Source organism: Monopterus albus, unplaced genomic scaffold (genome assembly GCF_001952655.1).
Source record: "Monopterus albus unplaced genomic scaffold, M_albus_1.0 scaffold105.1, whole genome shotgun sequence".
Taxonomy (NCBI): domain Eukaryota; kingdom Metazoa; phylum Chordata; class Actinopteri; order Synbranchiformes; family Synbranchidae; genus Monopterus; species Monopterus albus.
In genome coordinates, this window is record NW_018127985.1 from 338,861 (window position 1) to 364,218 (window position 25,358).

Below are 25,358 nucleotides of genomic sequence, written 5' to 3' on the forward strand. Positions count from 1 at the left end.
AGAGATGCTCCTCTGCATACCTCAGTTGTAACAAAACATTATTTGAGTTACTGTTGCCCCTCTCTCAGCTTGAACCAGTCTGGCCATTGTCCTCTGACCTCTGGCATCAACAAGGCATTTTCACCTAGGGAACTGCCACTCACTGAATATTTTGTCTTTTTCACACCATTCTCTGTAAACCCTAGAGATGGCTGTGTGTGAAAATCCCAGTAAATCAGCAGTTGCCTACATGCTCATACCAGCCTGTCTGGTACCAACAACCATGCCACATTCAGTCACTTAACTCACCTTTCTTCCCTACTCTGATGCCTGGTTTGAACTTAAGCAGATCATCTTGACCATGTCTAGATGCCCAAATGTATAGAGTTGCTGCATGTACCGGCGAGTGTATGTATGTACATAAACATTGGACTATGTTAGTTTTTTTGGTTTGTTTTAGCCAAATAAACTCAATTAAAATAAATTTGAATCATAAAAGTGACCTTTGCTTTTTCTAAATTTTATGTATTTGCATGAATTTGATTATTCACAAACAATAATTAATACATGGAAAAGTGTGCACAAACTACATCACTGAATGCATGGTCAGGGACCGCCTGCAATGTCTTTGTGGACCATGTGGGGGCCGGAGACCACTGGTTAAAAACCCCTGTTTTAAAGCAACACTATGCCTGTATAAAAATGGCGAGGAAAATAAATTGTGTCTGTATTACACTGACATTTACCAATCAATCTTCAAACAAAAGAACACAGATGATGAAATATGAAATATACGATTTATCCACATTACCTCAGCACTTAGGTAGCAGTATGAAAGGCAAACAAACTTATGTCCAGAATCAAACCATAAACTTCAGCAGAGGTGTACATCTCTTATTCATGTCATGCAACTGTCCAAACTAATACTGAACAATAGTTAATTCTTATCCTTACACTGCAGATGTGAATGTACATATGACTGCATATACTTGTAAAAAAATCTCTAAAGGTATGTTGGGTTAACCCTAACCCATACTACAATGCTTGCTCATTTAAAGCCTTTAATATGACAGCAACCACTACTTTTGAAAAGCCAATGATGCAAGCAAACAAACCTTCCTAACTGACCTTGTGTCTCCCTTCTAATAAAATAGCAATGAGAAAGCAGAAGACAAGCAAATAAGGTACCTGAGTGTTAATAGCTAACCATTGTTCTTGTGGATGTAGCTCCTTTTTCTATATTGTTAAGTCCAGGATCGAAGACACTGAGAAAATTTATTTTAAACAGCTGCTCTACTTTCAGAGTTCTGTCTCCTTTTCATCTTCACCTGTTTCCAAGTAATATTCATCATCTGTTGTTGTGTCTGAGCTGCTGTCTGATGACTCCTCAAAGGTGCTAAGGCTTGCGACATAACTTCTGGAAGGCAAATGCCCTCTGGAAAATTGGCTGTCCACTGGCTGTTGTGCTCCTGGTGAGCTGGGAACCATAGAAGAGGAAAGGCATTTGAACATGAGTCTGGATGATGGGGAGAGGGGGGGCGTTGGAGGAGGTGTTGGGGGACCTGTATCCCATGCAAAATGACAATTTTTCATGTTAGGGCTCCAAAGGCAGGCTGGCTTTGAGGCTGTGGTAATTACAGGTTGAGAAATGGACACTCCCGAGCTCCAGTTTGCCAAACGCCTGGTGAGTGATCGAGGAAGTGACCTTGATCTCATTTTACCACTACAGGAATCAGCGTGCTGGCTGTCACAGTCAGTGGCCCAATCAGGTGTGAAAAGCCACTGATCCAAGTTTTTGCTAGTACCTCCACAAGTCAAGGAGGATTCAGAAAGGTCACCAACACTCATGAATTTGGATCCAGTTGAGATGCGACCAGGCCCTGAGGGTCGGCTGGAGAGTACCGAACTCACAGAAACTGATCTCCCAGGCTCAATGCCATACTTTAAATCTGCATACGAGGATGCCAAGTGCTCCTTGTCCTGTCCTAGACCTGCACTCCTAGGATCAGTGGATACATGATTTCTTCTTGAAGCTCCCAGACAGATTCTCTCTTCTGGTTCACAAGGTGAAGTGAACTCCCTGCGATGCTGCAGCTTTGGGCTGTAGAAGACACTATCGTCTGTTACATCAGGCAGGGAAAATGGAGAAAGAGGCGAAAGAGACAAGAAAGGGCTCCTGGGACTGGATGTGGACCTTAACCGAGTAGGATAATCACCAGATGGGTTAGCGCTCCTTCCAGGACTGGGATCTCTGTATAATAGGAACTGATTTCTTGGTTTACAATCTGTCCTGCTCTCTTTGGAAAAGTCAGACTGGTACATTGTTGGACTGTGTCCTGTCAGATGAACTTGGGTTTTATTTTCAGACTCATTCTCTGTACAAACATTTTGTTCATCTTTGGAAGTTTCGGGAGCTGATTTGTCTGACCCAATGAAGAACTGCTCTCCTGCCACTGGGGGTGGTATAACAGTACATCTGTTCTGTGTCCATCTCTCTGTGCACGCTGTTTCTTTGTCCTTCAGTGCCATACCCCTCTTTTCCTCACACTCCTCAAGTGTTTTAGTACTCTCTACAGTAACATCACTGACACTGCTGATGTCATTTGATCCACTCCCAGTTGCTTGGGAGGCTCGCTTCCATTTCCATGGAAACAGGTCATCATCAGACCGTCTATTGCTGAATGTTTGTCTCAGTCTGTTAAGAACCTGATCCATTTTGTTGTTAGTCTTGTTGGTCCTGTCTGAGTCTGACCTTGATAAACTGGAGTTTTGGGTACTGATGCTTTTTCTCAGGGGAAACCGGCTTCTCTTTGGGCTTTGCTCATTAGAGCTTTTACTCAGTACACATTCTTTGATTCTTTGGTTGCAGCCTTCTTCATCCCGAGAGTTAGTCTCTGTTGAACTGCTACCGCTACAGCTCTCATCTGAACGACTATGTGATTTACCTTCCACTGCGTTACTCTGCACTGTGTGCAGCTGTTTCTCCACAGAAACCGATGTGTTTTCAGTATGTTGCAAAGATTTAAGTGCATTGTTCTTTGTGGCAGCTGCAGCTGTATCTACTTTAGATTTAATGCTGTAAATCAATGTCTCAGTTACATATGCAGAGAAAGAGTTGTGTGCCTTATCACCCCTCAGAGGCTGAGAGTTCATATGAACTTTGTTGTCAACAAGAAATATCTGGCCATTCTGGTGATCTTGGCTGCTGTTCTTGCTTTGATTATTATTGATCTGATCAATTTCTGAAACCCCACAACTTAAACTTTCTTGCATGACAGTTTTGTTTTGAAAAGGCAGTGTTAAGGGCTGGTGTGGGCTGGTAGGCAATAGAGGGGGTCTGGATGTGGGCAAATTCATACCTGCAAGTGGTTCACCTTGTAAGGAAGGATGTGGATTATAAACTGACTGGCAGGCTTGCTGAAAGAGGGGTGATATGAGTGTTATAGTCTTAGTTTCTCCTTGTGTTGACCTGCTAGACATAAGAGTGGAGTAAGGCGTGGAGCTATAACGAACTTTATAACCACCTGAAAAGTCAGGAGGGAGGGAGAGAGGAGCAGAAGGACAGTGCTGGAATATGCCTGACTCCACTGATTGCGTCCTCTCCTGCCTGGTTGTAGTTAAGTCCCGTGTTCTGTGATCAAAGATCTTATTGTCACTAGTTTTTTGCTTACATATTTCTTGATGTTTGGATGTTAAATCTACAGAGCCAGATGATAAGGATCGATATTTCCCTCCTTTCCCCACCTGTATGTTGGAGTTTTTGGGGGTAGGGGAGCAAAGAGGAGATTTAGTTTTGGTTGGACTGTCTGATCTTAGAAATGAGAAAATTGATGGAGCTCTAACACTGACGGGAGACCTGGGGAGAGAAAGAGGACTTGCTGGGACTCCAGACGGATCTGGCTTCTCCACTGTGATAGGCTCAAAATGCAGCAGATCCACTGAGTCGCCCCACGTTACTCGTCTCACTCCCTTTCCCTCAACCTGCAGTTTCTTTGGGCCACTTTCTGTTCTGCCTGAGAATGCCCTACCTTCCTTATAGCTAGGTATTTCTGAGTTGTGGCTGGTCATGATTGGGGTTGCGGGGGGGGTTTGGAAAGAGGAGATGGTGATTGTGGTAAAAGAGGGGACAGGGGAAGCTGTGGCTGCAGGAGGGCTGCTGGATATGAGATTGTAGTTTGCTTTTGAAACAGCACTGCTAGTGGGAATCTTGGTGGAAACTGTTTTAGGGTCAGAAGCTGTGAGAATGGAGGCACTGCTTCTTTCAAAACCAAGAGGTATGGTATTGGCTGAGTTGGTGAATTTGGATGTTTGGGAAGAAAAGCCAACATATGATAAAGTATGAATATTGGCTTGATTAGAGAGTGAATGAGTACTGAAGGGGGAACTAGTCTTTGTGTTTGAGATTGGGGGGAGACCAAAGGTAGCTCGATTGCTGCTTGACTGTTTGGCTAACTTTTCAGCATCCTTGTGAGGAGATGCTGGGATGCAGCTGGTTGTGGATGAGCAATAATTATTACTGTATTTGCTGTAGCTCTCAGTGGGTGTATTTGAACTCTTGAAATTTGGCAAGGTAGCTGTAAATGCACTATTATTTTGATTAAGCTTGTTGAGGTCTTTAGACTGATGCAATGAACTTGCCAAAACATCAGGCAAAACATCAGGCAAACTATGAGGTTTTTGTGATTCTCTGTTGTTTAAATTGTAGCCAAACTGCTGTTTGACAAGCCTGCCTGATTCATGGTCAGGTGAATCCTTTGCATTTATTTGTCTGAGGTTGTGAGTACCTTCCTGCGTTTTCATAGCAAGGTTTATATTGCCTTTGCAAACTAACTCTGTTGTGTTATTGTTGTCTCTGTTAGAGATCTGACTACCCAACATTTTGCTGTCAGTTGTACTTAAAGAGGCCAAGTCAGTATAATCATTACAGGGTGGACCAAAAGGTGTGCTTGGCTTGTCATTGATGTCAGTTGTATCACTAGGAGATAAAGGGGAACTGGCTTCCTGAGTAACCTTTTTCCACCAGGAAGTGGATGCCAAAGTGGCCCTTCTAGGAGGAGAGTGGGTTTTTAGGAGGGCAGCCTGATTATTTTGGGAATGTCTGGGCAAGCAGCCTGAGTTCTCTGAGAACAAATCTATAGTTGTATGATGCCTCTCAGGAGGTAGTTTACCTAGAAATGAATGTTTTAAACATGTATCACTAGGCTGAGTTTTGCTTACTGATGTAGGTTGCTGGATAAAGAGGGCGTCTTCTGTGTCTTTGAGTGAATTTGAAAAGAAGCATTTTTCAGAAGTGTTCCTTTCCCTGTGACTGGAGGATGACGGGGAAACAACAGGACCGGCTTCAGTTGCCCTATAACAAATGGACGATAAAGAGAGGAGGGGTTTTGGCCTGTCTTGCTCATTATTATTGAAAGATGTTTGAGAGGTGTGTGCTGTCACCAATTCTCCACCTTGATCAACTGGTGTACTGCTCAGAGACAAAGGGTTTACATCAGAGAAAGTGGAAGCTGCATTACAGCTCCTCCCATTGGAGTTGAATCTTCTTAAAGAGAGTAGAAGACTGCTAGTTGTTGGTTTTGAGCTTACAGCTCCTTGTTGATTACCAGTTTGTGAAATTTTCCTTTGTTCATTTAGGTCATGGGAGAGGGGAGACACTGAAGATGCAGTTTTGGCTTCAGGGCTTAAAGTACCTGCATCTTTCTTTCTGCTGTCTGTCCTTCCAGAGTTTACATCCAAAGAGACAGCTTGAGTCATTTTCCTCTTAGGTATATAGTCCAAGCTTGCAGGACCACTGTTTGCTGACCAGTCCACTGTATTCCTCCTGGTACCCAGAAATGAGACCCTTGATGGTGTTTGCGATTCGCCTGTCAACATCCTGTCCTCTTGATGTTGGTTTTGAGGGTCCTGAAAGCACTCATCTACATGGTTTGCTGTGGTGTTTGTCAAATCCTGTAAATTCCCCTGGGCTTCTGAGTTGCCAGTTCCCTCAAATCTTTTGGTCCGTCGTAGTCGGCCACTCCAGTGTGGTGCAAGAACTGTTACAACAGTTGAAGACAACATGGTTACAGTAGCATCCTCAAGATCCTGTTGGTTCTCAAGCTTTGTATGGTCCTGTATATCTTCTCCCAACTGTACTAGTCCAGAGACATCCCCTTGTGGTTGTGACTCCCATGAAAATATGTGCATGGATGTGATATGCTCCTGTGGTCCAGAGTCACCATTTGAGAAACTGTGATTTATACTTAAGTCACTGGCAGACTCCAGTTCATAACAAACTGAGATAACCTTGTCTTCCTTCTCAGCTGGAAATGATGTCGTCTCCAATAATGGATTGGCACTGGCTGTCTCTATGGAGTTGTCTGATGGTGACGTTTGTCTGTTAACCTGTTGCAGACAACCAAATAGTTTATACTAATTAGCAATATCCGAAACAACTGCAACTTCCATTAAAAACAAACTAAACAAAAGTTATTATTTAGTAAATGTTAAATTTTTAGATTTTCAGACCACACAATAATAGACAAGATTTTCACTTGTCAGCCTTCACTTGTCACAGTCAGTATGCAACAGTGACTTACTCTATAAATTGTATGCTGGCAGAAGCCAGAGCTTTGCTAAAGCTTTTGCTCCCATAGAGTAGCTATTAAAGAGATTCGGGCCTTGATAACCAGGTTATTTTGAAAGACGAGACACTTCAAAGGACATACATCAACTTCCTCTAACTCACAAACAATCAATCTTTCAAGAGTACACGTATTATATTGTGGGTTTTTTTTAAAAAGAATTTAATAATCTTTGAAATTATTGCTTTAAATTAGGTACTCTAAGTATTAATGGATTTACTGGAAACATTTTGCTTTAACTGGGATTTAACCAAGGACCAATTTTACATTATGATGAAAAAATGACAAGACTCAAAAACTTTATTAATCCCATTTATAACCACTGTCTTGTCAATGTGGATCTGGATTACTTTTACCTGGCAGCTGCAGTCCTCGGTCTCAGCATTCTGTGGTTCATTCAAGCTAGCAAAAGAGGAGAGAGCAGCGAGACAAAAACCATTAGGCATACCAGTTAAGATTAAGATTAAGACTGTTCCCTCTTAACAGTGTATTCTGAATGGAGGAAACATTAGTGCCCCACTGAAGCATTTAATACAATGTCACACATGCCTACAGGGAATCATACTATTTCTGCTCCCTAACGTGAGCAGCCTCATAGCAGCAGTTTGATGTAAATTATGCAATGTTTGATACTGGGACCTGAGAGCAAATAGATTGTTGGGAAAAACAAAGATTAGGATTGACAATAAAATACTTAATTGGCATTAAAACCAATCTGATGGTCTGCAGCCCAAGTTCAATTCTCAGTCAGGGCACTACTATTCCCTAGGAAATTCCAGGGAAATCTAACCCTGGCTACTGCTGGATTCAGAGCTTTTATTAATGGGGCGTATTAGTGGGTAGAGCGGTCAACTCCCAACCAGAGGCTTGGAGATTTGAATCATGGTGCCTGCAGTCCACGTCACAGTAAATGGACTGTATTTTATACAGTGCTTCTCTCACAGTGTGTTGCACTGGCCAAAGCGCTTTACAGGAGATGATACACCATTTACACACCGATGACAACAGGCTGCCACACAACAGCGCTAGTCAAGCCACTGGGAGCAATTCGGGGTTCAGTGTCTTGCTCAGGGACACTTAGGCATGCAGGGTAGACTGGGAGTTGAACCACCAACTTGCTGGTCAGGAGACAACTGCCCTACCTCATGAGCCACAGCCACCCCGCTGTGTCCTAGGGCAAGAACCCCACTGAACCCCAAGCTGCCCCCAATGGTTAGCGGCATCGGTGTGAGTTAGCGCCACAGATGGCTGCCTCGGTTCTGTACTGGAAACAAATTCCTTGTGTGTGTGTGTGTATAACATACCTGGCCTAATAAAGTGACTATCCTTAAATAACATAAGGATGATAATCAGGCTGTGACAATAAATGTTTCATTATCTTACTGCTGAGATTATAAACAGTGAAAACTGATAAAAGTATCTCAACAATAAAACGTTTTTAAAAAAGCTTTAAGTGTAATATCTGCTCTCAGAAAATCACATTTCACATGGACACACCCAGTACTGTACTGTAATGTTTTGGTGTGAAACATCTGAGGGGTTAGTCATTTGCCACAGCAATGCTGATCAGCAGGATGGTGAACATTCCTCTGCTTTGTCCCACTCTCTGGACTCAACAGTTTTCTCACTGTCACATAGGCAGTGAAGTCACCTTATCACCATTTATGAAAGCACAGACAAGGTATTTTTGTGCTCAACATGGTTGCACACGGCTCACACATGCACGTACTTTATAACAAACATGATCACACACTCAGTATCTATATAAGGCCATATTGGATGGCATGAAAAGATTGCTGAGGGCTCACAGACAGTTGCAGAGGTGTGTTCTCTCTTGAACCAAGAAAAGTCAGTTCTAACAATGGCCTCTACTGACAACTGTGTTGGAATCTTTAGCACATACTGCATTGAAAATAGGAATGCATAGAAGCTCATATTTGCAGCACATACCCTAACCCTTCCAACCACACACAATGTCAAAAGCAAATATTATGTCATATCAGATTCTACACCCCCAAAAAAGGTTAAGTATTTCCCCGGAAAACCGAGGCCTCACATTTAACCTAAGCACAGGTAAAGAATACTATGTCAACCATACACAAAAAAAGGATGGAGCTGTGGTGTATTTAACTAAATTCAAAATCCAAACCACAAAAATATTTTGCCAATATGGTGGGGGCACAGGTGGAGGTCAGTCAAGCTCACATGAACGTGCAATGGCCTGGAAGTTATGACCATTTAAGGAAATCCTTAAACTATCACATCAGTCAGTCATTTTCTGCTTTTCCCGTTTAGGGGTCGCCACAGCGAATGTTGCATTTTGACATTTGGCACGTGTTTTACACCGGATGCTATTCCTGATGCAAACCTGATTCGAACCCATGCCGCAGTGGCGAGAGCACTGTGCCTTAACCACTAGCCTACCAGGGACGGCTCCTTAAACTATCACATAATACTTTATATTATTAGAAATAAAGTCTCGTGAGCGAGAACTTGCGAGACTTGTATAAACCCAGTTGCTTCTGCATAGAAATACTAGAACATACAAACACCAAATTTTTTTAGCATTAGGTCACATCTAAGATGATAATTCACAGTTGTAAGACTGTAGATAAGTCAGAAAACAAAGAAAAGCACCCTGAGCTCTTTAATACAGTGGCTTCAAACTGTTTCCAGACTCCTTCAGTGTTTGCACACTTTGTTGTGTTGTTGATTTGAAACTGATAAAACTGAAATTATGGCCCATGAATCCAAAATCAATAATCCATAATGTGAAAATATGTTTAGAAATTTTTGCAACTTTATTAAAAATCAAAAACTGATCTCTTTTTAACAAAAACTACCACACCCTTTGCTCTTGCACCCCGAACTGTGGTCTGATGTATCCAGTTTGCTTGAATTAATTCTCTTTTTATTTAACTGATTAAAAATCTAATTGTGACACCAAGAATCTTATCAAATCAAACTGTGATTAGCACCTCTATTGTTCCATAGTCCCTAATGAATGGTTATGGCCCATGTCAATGATTACAGGCTGTTCTGCATGGTCTGGTACATGCTCAGTGGGCACTGCCAAGTAGAAACTGAGGAAATGGTGGTCTGTGAATTCATGTAATTAATCTAATTTGTGGGTCCAAAACATCAGTAGTAGGACAGTACACCAAGTACCCTGTTTATTCTTGATGTATGGATTTTAAAACTAAGTATGTTAATGGGTCTGTGACAAAGGGCAGCAATGAATTTCTTTAACGTCTCTCAGTAAATGTATTCTTTTTGTTGCTTACCTGTATGGATAGGAGTCTGGCTTCGTCTTGCTTTTTAGTTCCGGTTTGTTGAGGTTTTGTTTCTTGTTAAGTGTTAAGAAAAGAAAGGAGGTGAATCTGGCTGTAGCAGGCTGCTGGATCTGGACCTCTGAATATCCACAGTGTGCATCCTCCTCCTGTCTTAGTTTATCAGTTCCAAATTTTAGTGCTATAATAGATACAAGCAGCTGATAACTTTCTAGTAACTGCTGTAAATGTAAATTATTTGAGTTTAAAGCTACGATGTGTAGATTCTGGAAATCAAGCTAGTGCTAACATGAGATTTGGAAGCAAACCAGTCTGCTCAGCCCTTCACCTATATCCTTGATATCTTGACTGTCTCAGCTAATCCAGCAATCCAGAATTTGCTAGCCTGTGAGTCTGCCACTGGTTCCTCTTCCAGAAGCCAACACTGGTTTAAAGACTCAGTGTGAGTGGAGCATTAGACCAGAAGAATGTTGACATATTGTCTGTAAGCCATGAGCTCACACACCTCACATTAACATTCTCTGATTGGTTAAAATGGCAAGGCCTTGGGCTGTTCAATGAGTCTCAGTTACAAAACCCTTTGACAGCACCTCTCTCTGTTTCTAAGCATATTTAAACCAAAAAATATTTTTAAAAGGTGACCTACTGTAGCTTCAAATAGATTATTGGTGTATACAGACATTTTTGTATCAGAAATTATATCTGCAACATCTTCTGTCAGATGTCTGTGTACATTTATTACATGCAAGTCAATTTAAAATCCTCACAAGGAGTGAAAACAAATGTGTGTGTGTATTCATCTCATTTTTGTGTGTTCCCTCCTGTCTACTGGCTGATAGGTGACGGCCAGTTGGGGTTTCATCCCTAGGATTATTCTCTTGCTGTAAGCCTTTACCAGATGCTTCATCGTGCTGTGCCCTAAATGACCCAACAATTACAATGAATTAATCTACATTATTTATAATGACCAAATTACTCCAGTCTTTTACTCATCCAGCAAGGCAAAAAAACAAAACTAGCTGGTTGCAGCCCTTAGTGTGTGCTGTTAACAGGAGTCGCACACTAGATATCCGCCTTTTGATTTATAGCTCAGTATCATATTTTATCTGCTGATATCTCTACCACAATAGACAGATTTTTGAGGTGGTGCGCATTGGCAATGGTGTATTGTATGAGATATTTTCAGTAGCTACGTGTGTATGATCCACCATAGCCCATGTGTACAAACAGAGGTCAAGCACCCTATAAATGTTAAGCATCCAGTTCATTCCCAGCATCAAACTTGTGGCCTTCCAATCATAAGTAGGGCTGTATACCATTTTTTGTCCATCAGCATTGAATAGTTTTGAGCAGTTCCCCTAATCTGGTCCATTTTTGCACACTCTTAAAAACTCACTTTGTTTTCCAGGTGTTTGACACGGTGACAGAATGAGAATTCCCCCACTCCTATTTAATTGGGATATTTCTGTATTTTATCCTGCAATTTTGTTTATAAGCATTTTGTTCTTATTTTTGTGTATATGTGAAGATTGCTTTGCTGCTTGAAGCGGGCAGAAAACTAAAATCAAGGCAAAATCAGATGCCATTCTTCCTCGTCTTATCATTTTCAGTGCTGGACAAATAAGCTGTGGTTACATATTAATTCAAGTCTACTTACTCTACCACTTTCTCTCACAACCAGAATACAGAGCTAACACACCCACTCAGATAGTCACTAAAACCTGCGCATGTATATTTACACGCCAGTGCTGAACTCACGCTATGTGCCAAATGCTGAGCACAATAATGGCACCAGAACAAAGACGGTGTCACAGCAACCTTTGCTGGATAAACATAACAAAGTAAATTACAGCAATTGCCTGTCATGTCACATTCCAGGATCACTCTCTCTTTTTTTAAATTCAATTCAGTGGATTATAAACTGATGAAAACTGCTACTTAGGATCCAGATGCTTTATGTGGCAGTTTGTGTCAACATAAAGTGAAGCATTTTGATTTTTCTCTCTGCCTTTCCTAATAAAACTGACTGTCACACAGAGCTCTGCCTCTCCCTACCCACCTTGCCTTCAGGGGGCAACTCCTTAGCCTCATTAGAGTTTAATATCTGTGAGGCAATGATGAAAGCCTGACATGACATGACATGACATGAGAGAGAAGCAAAGAACTATGAGGACCATCCATTTCAACTGGTGCCAGGGCCAACACACCTTCCATGTGGTTAGTTCTAAGCGTTTTTATTCCTGCCTTTGCCAGAGGCAACAGAACAAATCTTATAACATCGCAGCAATAAAAGTTCTTGTAAACCTAGTGTTAGGTAACAACGTCTGTATAATTTAACCAGTAAGTGATAGGCCCCTAATGGTGGAGCATAAGAAGCTGTTGTAGGGCTGGGCGACAAATCGATTTTATCGATTAACTTGAATGTGTAGTTTACATCGGTTTGTTTGAATGAAAATCGGTTTTATCTTTAACATCCGCTGACGCTCCCCTCTCAGCTCCCGTAGTTCCGAGTGGGCCCCGCCGTGCGTTTGCCATAGAGATAGCATGGCAGCGAGCAGGGAAGAACTCGTTCAGAAAAAAGGCACAGTGTCATCAGTAATATGGAATTGGTTCGGTTTTGCCGTGTCAGATGCAGAACAAACAACACCCCGCTCCAAAGTGTGTTTAAAGTCTGTTGCTACCAAAGGTAGCAGTATGACCAATTTAATCCAGCACCTCAAACTGCCGAGTGGGAGAGATGTCTCGCCCTACGAAACAAACGAGAAAGCGGGAGCCAAAGTACACCCGCCAAAAAACAACCCACAGTCTTACAAACATTTCTAAATGGTATCCCGTATGATCAAAGTTTTGTACACCAGGTATGTTTTACCAAGCTGCAAATATTTTTCTGAAGTTGCCTTGCCTCAGCTATATAACAATACACGCCAAAGGATCACTAGGGAGCTGGAAGGAGTGTCGTTTTACTCCGCAACAACAGATTTATGGTCCAGTCGTACGATGCAGCCCTATATGAGTTTAATTGTGCATTTCATTAATGATGACTGGACTCTGGACGAAGCGTCTGCATCCAAACAGCTTACTTTCCCGACGACCATAAAGGCAAAATAATTGCCCACGGGCATTTGTTATGTTATGTTTTCACTGTTTACAGCGGCAGGGCCAGGCTTCTTGTATTTTGGCTTCTTTCTCATTGCACTTTTATCCCAGAAGGTAAAATCAAAACAAAATAAAGTAATATTTGTTTTGAACAATTTCTTTGTCATCTGCATATTTATTTTAAGTAGGGGATTAAAAAAATCGATTTAAATCGTAAATCGGATTTTTGGTGAAAAACATCTTGGATTTTTTTTTAGGCCATATCGCCCAGCCCTAAGCTGTTGTTTAAACTACATTCCCACAAACTGTAACTGCATAGTTTATGTTACAGTGACTGGTATCAGGCTTTTTTATCTCTCAATGAAGTAATTGTTTAAGTCCTATCAGTATATTACTGCAAAGTGTTTTTCTTTTTTAATAGATTTGTTCAGGTTTGTGTTTCTGGTAGCTCCACTTGGAGCAGCACAAGCTGCATGTTACAACACTTTATCCATTACTTTCAGCAATAATAACTGACTAGTTGTTTCAAGTCATTTTTAAGCATAAAAGTCAATGCCTCTTCCAACCACTAAACAAAAATGTTATCTGTGCTTACTCATTGGCTAACGACAGATTTTTGAGTTTACGGTTGGCTGGACCCAAAACATTTCAATTGAAAATATATCAACTTCAGCCCTTGGAAATTATAAAGAAAATAAAAACAAATGACAATAATATCTTGGAATAAGCAGACTTTGTATTAGTTTGCCCTAGGTTTTTTTGTCTCAACTGCAACACGTCATTTTGACATTTTTAGAACATCTAAGAATTGTCATTTAATCCTTGAATTATTTTCTCCATTAATTGACTAGATCGTAAAATGCCAGAAAACTGTGAATCACTTCACCATCACAATTTCTCTGAGCTGAGACAGCTGACTTTTTCAAGCTGTTTTAATTGACCTGCCAACAAACACTATATATTCAATTATTGTCATATAGAACAAAGAAAACCACAAAATATCAAAATCTGAGAACCTAGAACCAGGGAATTCTTAGCATTTTGCTTATAACTGTTTATATGATTATCACAATCTTCTGCTGGTGGAGTAATCAATTAATTGACAACTGTTTCAGCTCAAAATATTTCCTATTAAAAAAAAACAACAACACACTATTTCTTCCAGTTACAGGAGCTAGTCCCACACTCTTACTGAACAACATAAAATTAGTTGACAAGCTTGATGGTTAAGTGTTTAGGTCACTTAAACATGACAAACATTCTCTACTTTCAGTTTATCAAATGTGAAGATTACTTCTGTTTATGTTAAACCGATGGTCAGTCAATAAAAGCAAACAATTTGAAAATGTCTGTGGGAAAGTATAATGGCAATTCTAAACTATTTTCTCCCATTTTATACACTTCGCACTATTCTGAAAGTGTGTTCAGAGACCAAGAAATATCAAATTAATTATAATTTACAAGACTACTTTTCCAAATGTATTAAGGTGGAAGTGTGATATATACTGTCTACAATAATCGGAATTGTTTTATCAATGTGCTGTCATTTTTGTGCATGTCACTTTACAAAAAACAAAAGCACAGATTGAGAATCCACACATCACATCATGCAGCCTAGCAGCATAGAATACTGCATTGGCATGTGTGATACTGACAAAAATATCTGGATATTTCCTGGGATGTTGACAATAACATTTTTTGAAGGGTGCAAAATATCATCTTCTTATCATTATCAGCAAAAATCTAGATATCATTTTTTGGCAATATGCCACACCTGTAGGTGGAAGAACACCAAAAGTTCATTTATTTAACTAAATTCAAATTCGACTGTGGACTGTTATTGCAAACATTCCCATCTTAGGAGTTAAAACTCATACATTTTTTTACCTTGATATTGTGTTGACAAAGCTAAACTGCAGCCTTCAGTCAATACTACAGCCATTAACAGTAGTATTTATGCTAGCTGACTGTTGTGATGGTTTTTGAGCAGATAACTAATTTGTTTCTTTGAAAGGCTGTTTGGGTGATGCATTTGTCCTATGTGTGGTATAAACTACACTCAAGCCAGCTAACACTTACATAACTATAGGGATCCAGCCTGAAACAAAATGGGTGTACACTCAGTGACAAGCCCATGTAATGTTCCAACCACAGCAAGTGATTTACAGCCTAAATATTTTTAATATCCATCCAATTTTTCACTGACTATGGTAACAAAAGTGTGAGACTTGTTCTGTCTGCAGCCACACCTTCAGTGCCTATCAACTTTCCAGAAGAACTGTTTATCTTTCAGCCTATAGATGGCTGTAGCCTACAGGAGACATGTTTACAGCGAATTAACAACAGGATGTGCAGACAGAATACAGAGAGCATGACAGCCTGAATGTGCATGCATGAGCTCACCTGCTAAGCCACTACAGCTGAACTGCACTAAAGTACCATTTACCAGGTTGATGCTGGTTTACTTCAGCCCAGGTTAACGTCACATGGCTCAGATAAGCTCGTTCCGAATTAAACTGAATACATATATAGGCTAACACCTGCAGTACGTAGTCCAAAGCATGCGTTCAGAATCAAATTGTATATTTACTTTATTCAATCTCTAAGTTAATTAGCGCCCAAATAACGTTACGTCCGGTTTTATGGTATTAAAAAAGTACGTCACACGAAACCTTACACAGAAATGGCAAGCTACACAACCAAAACCCCCACGACAAGAAGTGTAAGGAAATAAATTACTTTTTAATCTACTACTACATAAACACATTTAAGTTGCGTTTACACGTTTTCCCCTCCCTAAACTGCCAGTTAGGTTAGTCTATGGCAAATAGTTCCGTGTAAAATGTGGAATGACTGAAATGTCTTAATGCCGAATTTAGTCAAATGAAGTCTCGAATCCCAACGGGTTTTCGTTTAGCTGTGAGACATCTATGTGAGCTTCCAGACAAGCACAACAGCATTAAATGTACAGATTTTTAAAAGGAGTTCGACTTAGGCTGCTTATGCAAACAAACTAAGTAACATTTAACGCTAACATTTAAAGAGTAAAACACTAGGATTCTAAACTATTAGGTGCTGTAAATTTACGTTTTAAGCCATCTGAACCGACCTTCCAGCTGTTCGTGCTGTGCTGTAGCTCTCTTTCCTTCTGCAAGTCTGAGCTCCAAGTCTCCTGCGTCACTAGTTGACATCCTATCCCAAAAGGTTGGGTAATCCTTCAGTAGACGTCTTCTACATCTTAAAATGTAGCTCGCAGTTTATAACAGTTTAACTGTGAACAGATCAAGTGTTCCTCCATGGCAGTGTCAATGTGGAGGCCGAAGTTCAACACAGGTGCGACCATATAATCACTACTGCGTCCCTTATCTACAAACTCTCCCCTTCGGCTACATTTCCTTCTCGGGCATTCAGTCGCTTGGTGCTCTGTGTTGTGTCCTCTCTCTCCTTTCTGCAGATATCCCCGGCTCCGGAACTCCGTGTTTCTGAGCACACGCTGGCCACATCAAACTGCTCAGCATTTGACTGTTTGTTGTTTTGCTTGCCATGTCTTGTTGCCTTTTAATTCAATTGTATAGTGCCAATTCACAACAACAATTGTCTCAGGGCATTTTACATCAGGTCTAGACCTTACTATATTATAAGAAAAACCCAACGAATTCCCCTTGAGCAAGTACTCGGCAACAACGGGGAAGAAAAACGGTTTAAAAGAAGAAACCTCAAGCAGACCCCAGATCTTGGTGGGTAGCCTTCTGCCAGTTGGGGTGAGTGGATAGAGGAGAGAGAAAGACTGAAAATCATCCAGACAGTAGGCTTTTGTGGTGCCATGAAAGTCCAGTACACATAACAAGCCAAGTACCTTTCTACCCTCCATCACTTTTCTGCCCTCAGCTAAACATCTATGTATACATAGCCTAGACAGTGAGCTAAAAATTGGCCCCAGTAAGGACACCACATTGCATTCTTCAGAGCGTTTTACTGAGAAACCACATTTTGTAAAATGTAACAGCCAGGGAAAAAAAACAAGAAATAAATCATATGTAAAATAATTTTACTGCATGCACACATGGCTAACATCATACCAAGCTAAGTGACCAGCTTTCAGTTTGTTTATGCTACTCGAATATGTAAATGGAAGTATAAAAGGATGACACTCAATAAACCTATCTAAATAAAGCTAGAAGATATAATAAACTTAATTATCTAGCAGTGAAATTATAGATGATCCTGTATTAAGGGCAGCAGACAAAGGAAAAGAACAGTGGCATACTCATCACATCTGGCCACTGAGAATGCTCAAATTGCAATGGTTATCAAGAACAACTTAGTGTAACAATTTTTTCTACCACTAGATGGGAGTGTTGGTCATGGAAACTGGACGGAATAGTAAAGCTATACCAGTAGAGTAGTAAAGCACTAGTTTTCAGCTAAATCTGCTTTAACTGACTTCATACTTGAACAAATCAGTATGAAATATATGAAGGCGTGAATACTCCCTGCCTGACATCTTAAAGATGTCAAACCATACCACCTTAAGCACACCATATCAAAGGATATAACGATAAAGAGTCTGCAGTCTCTTAAAGTGCCCATAGCATGCTCTTTTCCAGCCATTTAATTTTCGGTACCTCTAGATTGGCTTTGCACCCATCATCACTCTAAATAGTCTGTAATTATTTCAGAAAGATATAACTCAATATCACAAGGAGGGCCTCCTCCTGAAAACAAGAGGAAGGTCATTTTGCTCCACATCCTCTGGTCAAAATGCAGGCAGCAGGAGGTAAAATACAGCAGATAAAATAAGTATTGAACACACTATTTTCCTCAGTAAATATATTTCTAAAGGTGCTGTTGACATGAAATTTTCACCAGATGTCGGTAACAACCCAAGTAATCCATACAGACACAGAAAACAAAACAAATAACTTAATTCAGAAAGTAAGTTATGTGTAATAAAATGGAATGACAAAGGAAAAAGTATTGAACATATGAAGAAAGGGAGCTGCAAAAAGGTATTGAAAGCAAAGACACCAGCTGAAATCTATCAGTAATTAGAAAGCAATCCTGCCCCTTGCCAGTGGAAATTAATATATATCAGCTGGTTCAGTCCCAACTGCTGGCCTATAAAAAGGTGTCTCATTACCAAGGTGTCACACAAAAAAAATAGAGTATCTCATCCCATCTCATGATGGGTAAAAGCAAAGAGCTCTCTCAAGACCTTTGCAATCTTATTGTTGCAAAACATACTGATGGTATTGGTTACAGAAGGATTTCTAAACTTCTGACTGTTCCAGTGAGCACTGCTGGGGCCATAATCCAGAAGTGGAAAGAACATCATTTCACCACAAACTGGCCACAACCAGGTGCTCTTCGCAAGATTTCTGACAGTGGAGTGAAAAGAATTATCAGAAGATGTACAGCATGTGTCAAATTGAGGGAGCTCAGTTGGGCCGTGTGGACCTGCTGTCCTGCCTGCTGTTCAGCTCCATCATCGCTGCTGTGGAGCCTGTCGCCATCCTGGCCATGTTTGAGGAGATCTGTATCAGTGAGCTGCTGTACATCCTTGTGTTCGGGGAGTCGCTGCTCAATGATGCCATCACTATGGTGAGTGTTGGGGGACTGAACAAGCTTTCAAACTCTAAGACTCAAAGTGTTTATTGTCATGTGCACAGTAAGGAAATGTGTTTCCCTGGGGATAATGGGAAGATAAAATCTTAAAAATGAATTTTAACAAAAATGCATGAAAAGGACGAGAGACACACGACTCTTAGACTCAAAGTGTTTGTCATGTGGACAGTAAGGAAACATGTTTCCCTGTACAATGAAATTCTCACTAAGCTGTCCACAATGAATGCCAAACAATACAAGGTGAAATATAAGATAGATAAATAGTACACAAAATCTAAAGGCACTTAAAAACAGCAAGTGGAAACAAATATAATAAAAAAATATAAAGAATATAATAAAGAGAGAACGTATGCTACATCGGAGCTGTATGTGCACTAGGTGGCAGTGAGTGTGCAAATGTACATGTGCAAACTTGGAATGTAAACAGTACAGGTGGAATTACATGAAGTAAGTCCTGATTGTATACTCCTGTCAGCTGTTAAGGAGTCTGATGGCCGTGGGAAAGAAAGAGTTTTTCACTCTAGAGGTCCTGCATTTCACACTCCTGTACCTCCAGCCGAGGGGTAGAGGTGTGAACAGTCTGTGCTGGGGTGGGTGGGATCCTTGAGGATGGAGGCAGCTTTTCTGTGAACTCTGCAGTGGTAAATGCTCTGCAGAGAGGGCAGTGGAGTCCTGGTGATCTTCTCCACAGTCTTTACCACACTCTGCAGGTGCTTGAGATCCATAGCAGTAGTGCTGCCACACCCGACGGTGATGCAGCTGGTCAAGATGCTCTTGACGATGCAGCTGTAGAAGTTGCAAAGGATCCTAGGTGACATGCCAAGCCTCCTCAGGAAGTACAGCCACTGTTGGGCCTTCTTGACAAGCTGTGTGGTGTTATGTGTCCAAGTGAGGTCCTCACTGATGTGGACACCCAGGTATTTGAAGCTGCTCACCCTCTCCACTTCGAGCCCCCGGATGAACAGTGGCCGATGAGATCTCCTCTCTTTCCTCATGTCCACTATCATCTCCTTTGTCTTGTCCGTGTTGAGACTGAGATTATTGTCCTTGCACCATGACACCAGACCGGCCACCTCCCTCCTGTGGGCTGCTTCGTCCCCGGCAGTGATGCGTCCTGTCACTGCAGTGTCATCCGCAATCTTTAGGATGATGTTATCCTTGTGGGAGGCGACACAATCATGGGTGAACAGGGTGTAGAGGATGGGACTGAGGACACATCCCTGTGGAGTGTCAATGTTTGTAGTGATGCTGACTGAGGTCCTGTTGCCAATCCTGACAGACTGGGACCTGCCAGTCAGAAAGTCCAGGAGCCAGTCAGAGAGGATAGGGTGCAGACTGTAAGATTTGAGTCTTATAGACTCTAGTTACTTTATAAGCTTTAGTTACTTCTCATACCTGTAGTTCCCTTTAGTTACTTTTCATAACTTTATTTTCATTGTCTATATATATTACAGCTGTATTGATGATTGTCCAGAACTACTGAGCTTTGGTTATTTTAATACATTTATTTCCATTGCTTATATATCTTAGAACTGTTATGAAGTAGAATCTGCTTACTTTGAATGCTGTAACTTCTGTAGATACTAGATGTCTGCATCTCTTTGTGACCAGATAGCCTATTTACATTTTAACAGAGCCCTGCTAGCCCGTTTCACACCCACACCTAGACCCACATAGCATATCCCAAGTTCTGCCTTACCAGGGGGTGTCTTCGACACACGGGGGACTCACAACCTGAGATGAGCACTTGGCCAGTTTAGCATACTTATTAGCATCACACACACAGGGGGCCTGCAACCCAGACCACCCATTGTTCTGTGCGCTTGATCAAGACCAAACTGCCACCTGAGACACACACACATACCTAGATTTACCATATTCCAACATGGGAACGCAAGCTCTGGCTCACACCAAATGACCAATAGGATCACGACCTATTGAAGGTTGCACCCCTGTCCAGGGCGGAGCAGCCCAAGAAGATAAAATGTATTGTAAGAACTTAATTTGGGATTCAGAAGCCGGTTTTCCTGCGGGAGCTCCGTCTCTCTGAATCCAGCACTGTAAGGCTTTCCTGTGATCAGACTTTCAGTAAACTTTCTATTGATTTTAAACAGTCCTCTCCTGTCTTCACTTCTCATCCTTCCAACAAAAGAACTGGGTTAATTTCTAACAAAACCAGTCAATGAAGAGTGTACTGATGTAGAAGTCTATTTTCCAGGTAAGAAAGGGAATAGTGTAGTGTGGCAGCGACAGTGTCTGAGGTGGCCCTGTTGGGCCGATAGGCATACTTCAGGGGATCCAAGGTGTTCAGTATACTGCTCTGAATGTGGGCCAGCATCACTCTCTCAAAAAATTTTATAATGATTGGAGTGAGCACAATTGGCCTGTAGTCATTCAGACAGGTGACTGGGCTCTTCATGGGGAGGGATATGATGGTTGTGGTCTTAAAGCAAGAGGGAACGATGCTCTGGCTGTGGGAAGGGTTGAAGATGGAGGTGAGAACATCAGCCAGCTCGTTGGCACATGCTCTCAGAGCCCGCCCAGGGATGTTGTCTGGCCCTGCCGCCTTGGGCGGGGGGTTGATGTTCCTGAGGGTTTTGACTACCCTCAAATGGGGGGCTAGGTGGGGTGGGGTGGGTCTGTAGCTGAATGGCAGATTCTGGGACATTGTCTGAAAGCCAGGTCTCAGTGAAAATTAGAGCGCAGTCGTAGGTACTGGTTGCATTTAACTTGTACTTTATTAAATGTAGCCTGTCTCAGTCGATATTAAAAACTGTGCTACACCCTCAATATTCCTGCCTTCTGCTTCGCCTGTCCATGCACTGTCAGAGTTAGCGTTACTGTCTTCTGTAACGTATATCGGCATTATACAGACATCTCGATACAGATAAAAGGATTCCACATTCAGTACATGCAGAAAAATCTGGAAGGTGTATCTGTCACACTGAAGCTGTCTCTCTAAATTTGACATTTTCTCAACTTATGCCCTTGTTTTTGTTTTCTCTCTGCTTCTGTCTGTATCCAGTGTCCGATCAGATCAACAAGAAATCATTGATAATACTGAACAAACTGTAATCAATTTTCTGTTAATCCACACCCGTGCTCTCTCCTCCAGAGCTGCAGAGGCTGGTAGAGATTAAATGTGGCTATTTATAAGATGGTCTGAAGCATTTAACATTGCTGTGCAGATGTGTGCATGTATGCAAAATTATATGTGTTGTAACAATTAGCTTGGAGAGAAAGAAGAACAGTCAGCAGCAAAAATCATGAAGTAAAATACGTTCATGGGCTTCTGACTCAATGATTTCATTACTGCATACAACACAAACAAATAAATAAATAAAATCATATAATATGGCGCGGAGACAAAAAACATTCCAAGAAATGATAAGCCAGCTGAAAGTCTGAACATGACTACGTTCTTCCTGCTGTTGATCTGTGTTAAACATTAAAGACAATGTAAAGACAAATGTTGGATGAATGAACCAAACACAGACATTGACTCAAGACTCAAATGGATGTTTGAACATCCCGCCTTGCCCCTGCATGGGTCTCTGCTTGATGAGAGTTTCTATTTAGAGGGCTGTTTACATTCCTGTTGGGTCCATTTAAAGAAATTCCACTTCAGATGCTGAAATCTGATGCTCTACAACCACCAGTATGATCAGGAATAGTAATTACATTGAATTGAGTTTCTTTAATTTGCTTGTTTTGTAGTATAAGCTATGATCAGTCAAGGGTCTGTTATGAGGAAAATGCCGATACAGGTGATAAATGTTAGTTTTATGAGATAGTTCTGCGGTTTAGAACTGAAGGAGGCAGCACGGTGAAAATATCATCATTTATTTATATTGTTGTGTGGTCTGCTTCTCCATGGTTTCCTGGGGGGGTCATAGTGGGGGCCATCTTTGGCATCCTGGGGGCCTTCACTTCCTGTTTCACCTCTCACACTTGTGTCATCGAGCCCCTGTTTGTCTTTGTCTGCAGCTACATGGCTTACTCACTGCAGAGGTCTTCCATCTGTCAGGGATCATGTCGTAAGTAGACTGAGCCAAGTTTGTGTTGTACTCTATAGTAGGGGATTGTTTTTCTGATGTTACAAAAACTATACTGTACATGCTTGTCTGAATTTGTAGCCAGCAACTGACCTACTGGTTGAAAAGCTTTACATTAAAATCAAAACAAAACAACATATACACATGTGAAACATATTCATTTATGTACAGTGCCTTGCGAAAGTATTCGGCCCCCTTGAACTTTGCGACCTTTTGCCACATTTCAGGCTTCAAACATAAAGATATAAAACTGTAATTTTTTGTGAAGAATCAACAACAAGTGGGACACAATCATGAAGTGGAACGAAATTTATTGGATATTTCAAACGTTTTTAACAAATAAAAAACTGAAAAATTGGCCGTGCAAAATTATTCAGCCCCCTTAAGTTAATACTTTGTAGCGCCACCTTTTGCTGCGATTACAGCTGTAAGTCACTTGGGGTATGTCTCTATCAGTTTTGCACATCAAGAGACTGAAATTTTTGCCCATTCCGCCTTGCAAAACAGCTCGAGCTCAGTGAGGTTGGATAGAGAGCGTTTGTGAACAGCAGTTTTCAGTTCTTTCCACAGATTCTCCATTGGATTCAGGTCTGGACTTTGACTTGGCCATTCTAACACCTGGATATGTTTATTTGTGAACCATTCCATTGTAGATTTTGCTTTATGTTTTGGATCATTGTCTTGTTGGAAGACAAATCTCCGTCCCAGTCTCAGGTCTTTTGCAGACTCCATCAGGTTTCCTTCCAGAATGGTCCTGTATTTGGCTCCATCCATCTTCCCATCAATTTGAACCATCTTCCCTGTCCTGAAAAAGGTGACAAATCAAACAAACAAAAAAAGCTCTAGCGTGCTAGCACCCCAAACAAATACTGTAAATACAGTGCCTTGCGAAAGTATTTGGCCCCCTTGAACTTTGCGACCTTTTGCCACATTTCAGGCTTACAACATAAAGATATAAAACTGTAATTTTTTTGTGAAGAATCAACAACAAGTGGGACACAATCATGAAGTGGAACGAAATTTATTGGATATTTCAAACTTTTTTAACAAATAAAAAACTGAAAAATTGGGCGTGCAAAATTATTCAGCCCCTTTACTTTCAGTGCAGCAAACTCTCTCCAGAAGTTCAGTGAGGATCTCTGAATGATCCAATGTTGACCTAAATGACTAATAAATACAAATAAACATATCCAGGTGTTAGAATGGTCAAGTCAAAGTCCAGACCTGAATCCAATCGAGAATCTGTGGAAAGAACTGACAACTGCTGTTCACAAACGCTCTCCATCCAACCTCACTGAGCTCGAGCTGTTTTGCAAGGAGGCATGGGCAAAAATTTCAGTCTCTCGATGTGCAAAACTGATAGAGACATACCCCAAGCGATTTACAGCTGTAATCGCAGCAAAAGGTGGCGCTACAACGTATTAACTTAAGGGGGTTGAATAATTTTGCACGCCCAATTTTTCAGTTTTTTATTTGTTAGAAAAGTTTGAAATATCCAATAAATTTCGTTCCACTTCATGATTGTGTCCCACTTGTTGTTGATTCTTCACAAAAAATTACAGTTTTATATCTTTATGTTTGAAGCCTGAAATGTGGCAAAAGGTCGCAAAGTTCAAGGGGGCCGAATACTTTCGCAAGGCACTGTAAACAACCAAGATGATCAATCTGACACGACTAATCAGTGCAGTAAAAACAGGAACGTTTTCAGTCTATTTTAAAAAACTGTTAATACTGCATCACATTTAATTAATTCCGGCAATGTATCCGATGGCCGGGACCACAAAAACCCAACGCTGCTTCGCCAACTTTTGTGTACAAACATTGTCCCGTGCCGATTTAAATCTTGAACAAATAGGTGAAACCTCGTTCAGCGTGGGTAAGGGCTTCATCCCTTCCTCCTTTCTTTCCCATCCCAAACAGACTAATAGCATGTGGCGTGATGATGAGGCCATAGGTGGAGGCCAACATCTCCCACAAGTCATGCACCATCGTTAAATACTTCCTGAAGCTGTGGAGCAGCATGACCGAGACTCTCATCTTCATCTTCCTCAGTGTTTCCACAGTGACCGGCCCTCACGCCTGGAACTGGACCTTTGTCATTTTCACATTCGGTCAGTGTTAGGTATTTTTAGTCAGATAGATATTGGTTAGATACTTGATGTATTAGAAATGTTTAGAGTAGACAGGATGTCTAGCTCAGGCTGTTAAATGCTTAGGCATTCTCATGAGTTGCTGCAGGTTGCTTATGGTCAAGGATAACTAGATAGAAAGTTGATGACTGTTAGAAGACAGGATGTTTAATATTATTATGACGTGTATAGCTGTAGCCTTAGCCATAATATTTTCTTATGTTTAATGTCATGACATGTCACTAGAGGTCATGTGAGAATGTTTTTAGCTACACACCACATAATCAAAAGACAATCACACATTGATTTTCTTCATGTTTTGACTACTGCTCCAGTCAGCTGCAAAGCTGGCACCAGGAGACGTCACGGTTTGGTGTTCCTGTGTAGAATGGGGCTAGCCCGAAGTGATATAATGTATAGGCCTGTTGTGGTTCAGGGTCTTTCATCTTTCAGCTGCCTGCGTGCATGTTGGAGGTGCAAGATACCTGAGCGTGTAATGTTAATTTTTACCTGTGTTCATTGAATAAATCAGCACTGTTTTGAAGTTACTTGGACTGCTTC

The 25,358-nt window shown here is 41.1% G+C and overlaps 1 protein-coding gene and 1 pseudogene across 3 annotated transcripts; one reads left to right on the plus strand and one right to left on the minus strand.

Moving 5' to 3' along the window:
* Positions 1–474: 474 nt before the first annotated feature.
* Positions 475–16,501, minus strand: LOC109965945 (uncharacterized). Of its 3 annotated transcripts, XM_020610398.1 has the most exons (4): positions 16,098–16,501; positions 6,959–7,004; positions 5,430–6,363; positions 475–5,329 (listed from the first exon to the last, which is right to left on the minus strand). In XM_020610398.1, exon 4 carries the CDS (start codon positions 4,855–4,857, stop codon positions 1,279–1,281), a length of 3,579 nt encoding a protein of 1,192 aa, XP_020466054.1. In that variant the 5' UTR covers positions 4,858–5,329; positions 5,430–6,363; positions 6,959–7,004; positions 16,098–16,501; the 3' UTR covers positions 475–1,278. The 3 variants fall into 3 exon arrangements, with proteins under 3 accessions (XP_020466054.1, XP_020466051.1, XP_020466052.1); XM_020610395.1 differs by having other exon boundaries at positions 475–6,363; XM_020610396.1 differs by lacking the exon at positions 16,098–16,501 and adding an exon at positions 15,392–15,596 and having other exon boundaries at positions 475–6,363.
* A 1,896-nt stretch (positions 16,502–18,397) lies between these two features.
* Positions 18,398–25,358, plus strand: part of LOC109965857 (Na(+)/H(+) exchanger beta-like) — a 40,779-nt pseudogene continuing 33,818 nt past the window's right edge.

What these genes read in the sequence shown, in the direction of transcription:
- LOC109965945 (XM_020610395.1), bottom strand. Translation starts at nt 6,165, where the DNA reads ATGCACATATTTTCATGGGAGTCACAACCACAAGGGGATGTCTCTGGA.